Source organism: Notothenia rossii (genome assembly GCF_949606895.1).
Source record: "Notothenia rossii genome assembly, chromosome: 9".
Taxonomy (NCBI): domain Eukaryota; kingdom Metazoa; phylum Chordata; class Actinopteri; order Perciformes; family Nototheniidae; genus Notothenia; species Notothenia rossii.
Window position 1 is genome coordinate 59900084 of NC_136907.1, and position 10060 is coordinate 59910143.

The window sequence follows — 10060 nt, forward strand, 5'->3', positions numbered from 1 at the left end:
ACCTCTTCCTTTTGGCAAAATAGGACTTGAAAATGAATTTTCCAAGTTCACTGTCGAGACTGTTGATCATAAAATGTACTAGCGTTGTGTTTAACTTTTAAATAAAATGAATTAAGCATACATGGAAAGACACTGAGTAATACACTAAGGACAGGCAATGTAAAACATGAACCCTACAACCACATTCCTTCACAAACTAACCACACAGTAAACTTGAGTGAAGATCAGGATATCTGCACAGCATCCGCGGCGATGAGCATCAAGCTGATCTCACGATCCGAAGGGTCACGACACCAGTATAACGGGTCACAACCGTAAGCGACCTGTTATCGATCAGGAAACACAGCGAAGCATCTAGGTGTCTTTTCTGGCGTTTATTCTGAGAACAAAACACAATATTCTCTTTAAATCCACGCTGCACATTCTCCGCAGCACTCACTTCAATGTCTTCTTTAGTATTTATAGATTAAGAAATTAACAAGAAAATCTTATCAAGTAATCACACACAAATACAAACACAAACATACCTGAGAACCAAACACAATATTCTCTTTAAATCCACGCTGCACATCTTTACAAAAGAAAAGAAAGGAAGGGTTAATACGTAAACAAAGAAAATGACGCAGATCGCGTCTAATTCCCGCCAAAACCACAGCACAGATATCACTAAAAAAATACAATTTCCTACGTTGAAAACCAAACAAAAACGGGTCAACAAGGTACCCAAATTAACACTCAACAACACACATTACTTCCATCAACCCAAACAGCCGGTCCATCACACAAAACCGCAATGATTTGTAACACCTCTCCCAGCACAGCTTACCCTCCGCAGCACTCACTTCAATGTCAGGGGTAAGCGGAAATGACATACAGGAAATAGAAAAAGATGTGCAACGGGAAAGTGTTCCCACCAGAAACATAACTCAAAAACATCAAAAGTAAACAATCTCATAAAAATAAAATTCACAACCCATTATAAATCTTAATTTATAACTATATTAATGTCTACACATTTTTAACTCCGTCACACATGCACAAAAACATGGGCTCCATATGGGTTTCCTGGTCTTGCACCCACACAGACACACAACTATGTCCTAAAATGGACACATGCAGAGAATGAAATCATGAATACACACATTCACCAAAAATGGCATCTTTAGCCTTGACACTTTAGCTGTTGGAATAAAAAAAATGAGAGCCGTTTCATTTGCATTCAAATGGACACCCACCGGTCCACAACACACACTCTCCTGACTGTGTGTGTGCTTGTAGTATTGTGTACTTTTCTTCATGCATGTGTGTGAGCAGTGTAGCAGATCTGCTGGCACTCCGTGAATGTGCTTTTCTGTCCTGCTGCTTTTCCTGCTCACTGAAACTAGACACAAAGAGATAGAAAGGCAGAAAAAAAGATAGCGGCTCTGATTTCATTTTTCATATTTGGTTTAGCAGCTTTTCTTTTCAGCTGACAAAACAGCCACAAACAGGAGCCCATCAAAGGCCCCATGCCGCCTGGTGTTTGTCATCTCCTGTTGGCTCTGAGCAATGATGGGATGAGGCCTAAGTGTCCTCTGATCAGATTTCTCCTCTTGTCACAAGGAGATAAAGGATCACTTGAGGTGATTGAGCATTTTAAAAATAATGAGCTTTGAGAGACTGATCATTACAGCAGGTGGGGAACGTGGCAGTAATGACTGAACTTGATACTGATACATTGAAGCTGTAACACCCCTTGAGTTGGCAGAATGAACCAGTTCCTCACCAGATTCAGCTGTGAGCGGTAAGTGCTGCTGTCAAGAAGAAAAGCAGTGCAGGAAGTTCACCATTTGAAATCAGATATCTGTCACTCTCTGCTGGTTAACCTCAGGCGCTGCACTGCATCTCTGCCCTCTATTAAAACTGTATGTAGGATTTTTACTTCAGAAAATAATTTACCTCAACTTTAATTTACTGGTTTGGTCGCATTATTTTGTTTTTTTTTGTTTGTTGTTGATTAAGAAGAATTTTCTCAACATCATTTATATTTTAAACAAAATAAAAAGATATATATATTTATTTATCAATAACTTCTTGTTGAAAACTTGATTCCCTTTATAACTCGACATGTTTGGCTCTCTATATGACTAAATGAATTACCAGAAGTTGAAAGTGTATCAAGAGAACAATCTTTATTTTCCCTATACTTAGTAACACATAGTTATTTCCAGGAAACTTCCTTGATGATTTTAATCATTTCATTTTTTTTCAAATATTTCATTTTCTTAATGAACCTATCTGAGCATTTTCCATTCCTCTTAATAATGATGTTTAAAGATTATTTAAATTTGTAAATGTTTTCATTTTACAACATGCATCATCATCACAATTCGCTCAATGCCACAATCTTAAAAGGTGTCTTATACTATCTATATCTATAAAATCTATATATTTATGTCTACGAATGCAGAATATTTTCCATGGCCAGCAGTTAATTGAAGCCAATAGTTATAAATTTTATCAGAGTGTAGTATTCTTAAGTATCTGCAATTTAAAAATAAAAATTAAGCTTCCCTTGCAAACTAAATGATATGCTTACAGACTGATCTAAATGTATTATTAATTTTAGGGTGCTTTGTCTGATGACTCTGCAAATAAAAACAATTACACAAAAACAATTGTACGCAATCCCTCCCTTCCCCAAATAAAACCAATTAACCAATCAAAGGCTGATTTCATTTGCTATTAGGCGTCATTTAGTGAGGACTGCAGTAAAGAGGGGCAGATAATCAGCACCACATTTGATTATCTATTGAGGGAATTATAGACTCCTCGATGTGAGGAACTAGCCTCTTCACAGAGATTATTTCTGTTATTATGGAGCTGAATGGCTCAATCCGATTTAGCACTATCGGAGACAGCACCAGTGTTGTGAATGGCACTGACACTGACATTTAACTGATGTGTGCATGTGTCTAAACTTGCAATCTAGTTTAATTGACCCATTTGTCATTTCAAGGTTCATTTCTCTGCAGGTTTCATTATTTCAATCAACGATGGGAAAACATCAGTGTTACTTAGTGTAACTGACTGATTGGTGTATTGCTGGTTGGTTTAATGATCAATCAAGATGTGCAAGTGTTGACTGATATATGCAAAGAGTCAGAGACTGATGATGACAGGAAAAAGCCTTAAAGAAGACATATTATGCTCTTTTTCAGGTGTATATTTGTATTTTGGGCATCTATGCATGTTTACATTCTTTAATGTTCTAAAATAGCTTTACTTGTATCATACTGCCTGGGCAGCTGCACCTCTTTTCACCCTCTGTCTGAAACCAGAACCGCTTACAGATGTTCTGCCCCTTGGTAAATCACGTACAATGTGTTGGAGCGCTAACCAATGGAAGCACTAGTGTTACGTAGTGATGTCACTATGTTACAAAAGTAAACAAAAAAGTCCAATGGAGGCGTTTCAGGCAGGGGGGGGGAGTGTGTGGGTTCCAATATGTTGAGCTGATATTTTGCTTCACATTTAGTTAGACAAAGTGGGGAACAAGTCATAAAAAATGGTGAGGAATCACAGAAATCAAAGAGACCCTCCTGAATGTTCATCAAAAGCTTTATTACAGTTCAAGGGTAGGAAATAAACTTATTCTACAATGATACAGGGAATAAATCAAATAAACACAGAATAAACCATAATTTCAATTTCAAACACAGTTTTGTACATTAAACCATGTGAACAAAGTGATTCTATCTTTTCCCCTGCCTTACGGCATCGTAAATATTTTTATTAAATATGACCAACTCTCTATAGTTAAGGATGTGTAGTATTTTCAAGGATGCTTCATTATTGTTAAAATTGCAAAACCATCTTCTCGAGTATAAGACAAATCTGTTGAGGTTTCTTTCAACATTGCAGTACAGATCAGGACATTTTAAGACACCATTTTATTCTACAATGTAGACCTAACTACATTTAGCAAAACTGGATCAACTCCCTCATGCTGCAGCCCTTCTCACAGCAAATGTCAGATATTTTTCCGACAGCCCGTCTAAATCGAGGGGACAGGCGGTACAAGTGAGGAGCCAAGGTGAACACATCCTTTTCTCCATTGGACTCTGGCGATGTGTGGACCGTCTCCGTAGCCTGGTGCTCCTCTGAAGAGGCGTCCTGGTCCCCTATGTCGAGGAAGAAAAAAAATCTGGGATTAAGAGAGACCCCTCGAAATGTGTAGTCGTCCTCTTGAAACTTCTTGTGAAACTCAAAGGGAAACATATACATTGGTTTGGAGTCAACACAAACAAGAGATGTTGCCTGAATAGTGAATACAAATTATATTGTGCATCATATATTGCTTAAACAGAGGTCAGACATTAAAAAATTGGAATAAGAACAGTAGTGATCCTATGTGTAGCGCTCAAATCTTTCTGTAAGTGTTAAATATCTCATAACAGTATAGAAGTCAGCAATGATGCAACCGTTGTTTGAATATTTCATATAAAACACTTACAGGTGTTTTGATGCTGCCCCAGATGTACGTACGAGATGGTTCTCCTCAGCCGAGAGTTACCACAGTGCGACACGGCCAGACGAATCAGGTCTCTCCCACACAACTGGATCCTCTCCTCTGCATGAACCACACAAAGAGCAGCCACCAGCACCACCATCAGAGACACCAACCACTTAGCAGAAGACATTGTAAGACTGTTTTAGATCCTAGGGTGGTCAGTGGAGAAAGGAACCAAGTGGACTGGTGGTTGAGAGGTGAGGATGGGATGTGCAGTGAGCAAGAAGGATGCACGCCGGTGATTTATGAGATGAATTTGAGGGGGCTTTTATAGTCAATGTGGTTTCAAAAATGCTGAGGCTACAGAGTCTTCCGAAAAATGTATTTAGCCTTGGTGAAGGAAAAGTATGTCCTGATCTAGTGCTTAGCCTGAGAATGATGCAAAGTCTCCTCAAGGCTGAAACTCTCATTGAGATTAAAAACCTGTCCTGACAGGGTCAATCTTAAAAACATTGGGGTATCAGTCAGAGAAATCCGAAGAATTAGCTAATTATTTTGGCCTTTGACACTCTTTGGAACCCAACACAGGTCTGAGTTTGGTCATTTTTAAGAATTGTAAAGAGGAAAAGCGAGATAGCTTATAAACCCTATGCTTACAGATCCTAATGTTGTTTTAGGGTTTTTCATTTTCTTCCCCACTCTTTTTATGTCTGTAGCATTTACTTATATTAATTTGGAATTTCTGAAAAGTCCAAATTCATGTTATTGTGTTACCGTGAACTACTTGAATATGTGTTGCTTTTGCACCTTATCTTGACACATCTTGAGGGATGGAGCTAATTGGAACAGAGAGCGATGGGCAAAGGTATGTCAAGGATATTGACTATTCACGCATGGTCACCCCAGGACGTACTGTGGTTGCATAATCATGACAGAGATGACTGTTTCCCAGCATTGATGACAAATATGGAAGGTGGCAGTTTAACATCTTAAATGTACTTCTGTCTTGATTGCAATTCTATGTCTCATTCTCCTCAAGGGTAAGCAGTGTTTGGTTTATTAGATAGCAGGATAAGGAATTGAAAATAACAATCTTACTTGTTTATTATTTTTTGACTCACAGATTCCTAATGTGTATTTCCTGTAGAAGGTCTTAAAGTTTTTTTCAGTTAAAAAGTTCAAATTTATATTTTTACAATATACAAACAATGGAGTAAATGACTATGTGTCAAAACCTTTCACTTCCAATCATTCCTACATAGCATTTTAGCTTTGATTGCTTTTGTTTTTAGGACTGTTCTGTCACCGCCATCATCAACCTTGATTAGCAGCAACAGTTGTTTACAGCTCTGATAAAAATTAGTGTTTGCTACCTGCCCAGCACCAAACAGCAGAAAGGGAACAATAGCAACTGGTAACACAGTGGATTATTTAGCAGCCAGGTATTGCCCTCAGAAGTGTGTGGCGACTTAAATCTGCCTTGAAAAAAGTTAGCAGTGTTGCTGTGTGTGCTGTGTGAACCACACCTCTAAGCTAAAACGTATTGCTTAAAGGTCCCCTATTATGCAGCTTTCACACCAGCGCTTTTCCCTTTCTAGCTCCGAGCTAGAGCTTTTCTGGTTCAGCTCCGGTTTCCCTTTTCTGCTCCCGCTCTGTTCACACCACCCAGAGCCCGACTGGTGCAGCCGCTGCTGCGTCATGACGTCACCGTTTACATCGCTGATTTCCTCCCCAAAGGCGCTCACAACAACAACAACAACCACAACAACAACAACAACAACGGGGGACTTCGTCGGGTCGATAATCGTGTTGATTTTAATCATGCGAAGTCAGATTAAATAAAATGACGACTTCTCCAACCTTATGCTTTTCTCCAGAATGCCGTGGTTCATTTTTTATTAATGTGTTTCAGCGGCATTTACCGACCGCTGCAGTGCTGGCTGCTCTTCCACGGGAGTTTATTCTTCCGTTAGCTCCGGGTTAGCTAATACTTTAGAGCGGCCTCTCTAAAGTATTCACACTCTGACTGTCACACAAGCAGCTGATACCTATCCCCAATTCCCCTTAAGTGAATGTGTGTCAGTCTGAATTGACACTGTTTGGCATCACACCGCTGTTATTAAAGCAGAGCTCTCAAGTCTCACGCATGAGACACACGCATTTCACTCCATTCACACGCTCACACGCCACACCTTGTATTTCTCACGCAGAGATTTCTTTCCAGGGTACCGGCCACCAAATTGCGCCGCAATTTTGTAAACAAACTAGGCCTGTTTGAGACGCGTGCACTCCACTAGCACCCCCCCCCCCCCCCCCCCCCCCCGTTGACCTTCGCGACACAGAGGGCTTCATACTCCACTAGCACCCCCCCCCCCCCCGTTGACATTCGCGGTACAGAGGGCTTCATGGGAACTTTGAGGGGAGCAAGAAGTTGGAGTAACAAACACCGCTGCCAAAATCTCACTCTGAACTCTGTCCAGAACTTGAGAGCCCTGTTAAAGTGTCTCTGGTATAAAATGGGTGATGTTAGCTGTAGCTCCCTCCAGTAAATGACACGAGGCTGAGGTCTTGATTAAATACGGGGTTTATTCTTGTGGGACCTATTTTAACCCGTGAGAACTGGGTTGTAAGACAAAAAATATATAAAAGGTAAACAATAAATAAATATGGAATATATGCATGTCATCACTGTTAATGCCGCTAAATAAAACAATAAACCGCGCACATATCCCACACAGCATGTAGCACAAGCTAACAATAGCATGTAGCACAAGCTAGCGCAGAGCATACATAAATATAACCTGCAGCTCAACAACACACATTTAGACAAACAACCAGCACAAAAACGTACCTCGTAGGCTGCTAGTCATCTAGAGGGGCTGATATCTTTAACTGCATTTTCCCCTTAGTTTCCTTAGATTTTCTTTACATTCTGCATTGCTCTGCAGTTGCGACTATCAAGTGCGTCGATTAAACAAACAGGTGTAACACAAAACACAGCAGATTAGTTCCGCCCCTATTAATGTTGCACATAAAAGGTAGGAACCAAAAATACAACGTGGAACAAAATAAACAACAGAAAGTGAAGACAGTTACACTCCCACCAAATCACCTGTGATTTCCATAAACATTTTTAGAAAAACGATATACATTAATGTAAAACTAACTATTTTGTTTTAGACCTATTAAGTGCAGAGTGTGAGTGAGAGTAACTGTTCAGAGTCTTAGTTAGCTTCCAACAACAACATCATCTTGTGAATAGGCCTTTCGAGGTAGACAGGTTTAGCGAGGCGCTTTCCCTTTCCATCCAGGGCAGAGTCGCTGATAAGCAGCTTGAGCCTTCTTACTCTTCCATCCCCTCCTGGGTACACTTCCACAACCCTGGCCAGCTTCCATTGGCCACGTGGTATAGTTTTGTCTTGCAGAATGACAACGTCATTTACCTTGACGTTTCTGCGGTCCTTGATCCACTTTGGTCTTTGTTGGAGATGGTACTCCTTATGCTGCTGAAGGCACTTTATTTCTTGAGAGTGTTGCTTCTTGAACCATCTCGATTATGGTCAGCTCTGCTTCTCTCCTCTCCTCTAAGCGTGTGGCTTCACAGGACCTTGGCTTGAGACCTTTAATTTCCTTTGCAAGGCGCTTGAGTCTGGCAAAGGCTTTAACCACTCTTGACCAGTCTGAGAATTTGTGAAGGTGATCTAGTAGCGACTTTACTTCGTTTGCCTGGGTATCATGAACCTGGGCCTTCTTAAGCTCTGGGTCACTACTCACAATCTCTCCCACCTTGACTTCTCCACTTGGTAGCTCTTTCTGCCAAAGTAGGTCTGGGCCTGTGAACGAATTTGAGGCTTGAAGTTGCTGTGCTGTGAGACCTTTGTCGGCCTGATCTGCAGGGTTATCTTCAGAAGCTCTTTCGACAAAGTCAGATTCCAGCACCTCGCTGACATCTGCAGGTGAGACTTCCTTAATCTGTGTTCTACAGACGTAGTGTACTTCCCTTGGGAGGTTTGAAGACTGGAGACTTGGTATCACTTGCTTCACGGTTACCTGGTGACTTACTCCAATCATATCTCCAATGTCGAGACAAGGATTGCCAAAGCTGACAACACTCCAGCCCAAATCTGTTCTCTTTGCAAAGGGCTGGTTTTCTTCACCAGGCACCACTTCTCTTGGGACGAAAGCTTGAGGACAGTTGTAGCCGATAAGCAGGCCAATTTCACAGCTTTGCTGAGGAGCGATCTCATCTGTGAGGTGTTCAAGATGAGGCCACGCCTTTGCAGTCTCTGGTGTGGGAATATGGTCTCTGCAGGGATGAATTCTTTTGAGTAGGTTACTGGCAGAGGTATTATCCTGTCCGAGTAGATTCCTCTCACTTGGAGACCAGTTAGCTTCCTACATGACACGACTGTGCTTCTTGAAGCCATTGTGGAGAGCTTTAGCTGCACTGCTTCGTTCTTTGTGCGAAGAGCCTTTGCCGTTTCTTCAAGGATAAAGCTTGTGTCACTCTGAGTATCGAGGAGTGCATACACAAGTATTTCACTATGTGGCTCACTTGTGGCTGACACCCACACTGGAACAATTGTGGATGTTTGGGGGTCTTTAACATTCTGGAAGACTGTATTGGATGTTGCCTCATGTGGTGTGCTTGCCATTTTACTTTGTGGACGTTCCATTGTGCTTTCTCTTGCACCATCATGGTTTGTTGACATTCTTTCTTCTCTGGTGCGATTGTCGTGGAGACAAGTTGGATGTCACTTTTCGCATGTTTCGCACATCTTTCTGTTTTGACATTCCTTTGAGCGATGGCCAGATTGTAAACAGCCAAAGCTCAACTTCATCTCTTGAACAAACTTGACTCGCTCAGAGATTGTCTCATTCCTGAATTTGTAACATTCATGCAGACCGTGTACTGCCTTCTCACAGAAAAGACATTTTGTGGCGTCTGCTGTTTCATTTGTCTCTGTCGTCAATACGTTTGATACAGGACTTCTATTCGTTAAAATCTTGCCTTTTTTGCTTTCTCTTGATTTTAGAGCATGGAGAGATGTTATTGGGTTGCCAGCTATTTTGGCTTCACGTGTGAGAAATGTAACAAACTGGCTGAAGGTTGGGAAAGTGTGATTTTGTTCTTCCATTTCTTTGACCTTTCTGTTCCAACTTGAGGTCAACCAGTCTGGAAGTTTAGTAAGCATCTTTTGGTTTTCGTAGCAGTCGTTAAGTACCTCAAGTCCTTTGATCTGTGACATGGCAGCCTCACAGCTGCGAAGGAAGTCAGAGAGCTCTTGAAGTTCTATGCTGTCTTTGGAACTTATCTTGATCCATGCATCAAGCTTATCTCTGAAGGCCTTAGCAATGAGGAAAGGATTACCGTACCTCTCTTCTAGGATGGTCCACGCAGCATGATAGGCTGACTCTGTGCCTAGCAGGAAGTAGCTTTCTATGGCCTTCTTGGCGGGACCACCCACATACTTTCTTAGATAGTATATCTTTTCTTCAGCTGGGATGTTTTTCCTGTCAACGAGTGTACGAAAGGAGACCTTCCAGTCATTGAACCTCAGTGGGTCA

At 41.2% G+C, this 10060-nt stretch overlaps 1 protein-coding gene across 2 annotated transcripts; it reads right to left on the reverse strand.

Moving 5' to 3' along the window:
* Positions 1 to 3582: 3582 nt before the first annotated feature.
* Positions 3583 to 7500, reverse strand: insl3 (insulin-like 3 (Leydig cell)). 2 transcript variants are annotated; one of them, XM_079649474.1, is made up of 3 exons: positions 7344 to 7500; positions 4496 to 4612; positions 3583 to 4163 (listed from the first exon to the last, which is right to left on the reverse strand). In XM_079649474.1, the coding sequence occupies exons 1-3, from the start codon at positions 7360 to 7362 to the stop codon at positions 3961 to 3963; spliced, it is 339 nt and encodes a 112-aa protein (XP_079505600.1). In that variant the 5' UTR covers positions 7363 to 7500; the 3' UTR covers positions 3583 to 3960. The 2 variants fall into 2 exon arrangements, with proteins under 2 accessions (XP_079505600.1, XP_079505599.1); XM_079649473.1 differs by lacking the exon at positions 7344 to 7500 and having other exon boundaries at positions 4496 to 6756.
* Positions 7501 to 10060: the final 2560 nt, after the last annotated feature.

Excerpts from the sequence above, each read along its gene's own strand:
- insl3 (XM_079649473.1), bottom strand. The coding sequence starts at position 4,682 with ATGTCTTCTGCTAAGTGGTTGGTGTCTCTGATGGTGGTGCTGGTGGCT. Across the intron at positions 4,164-4,495 it reads GGGGCAGCATCAAAACACCT|GGGACCAGGACGCCTCTTCA; the intron begins GTAAGTGTTTTA and ends TCCTCGACATAG.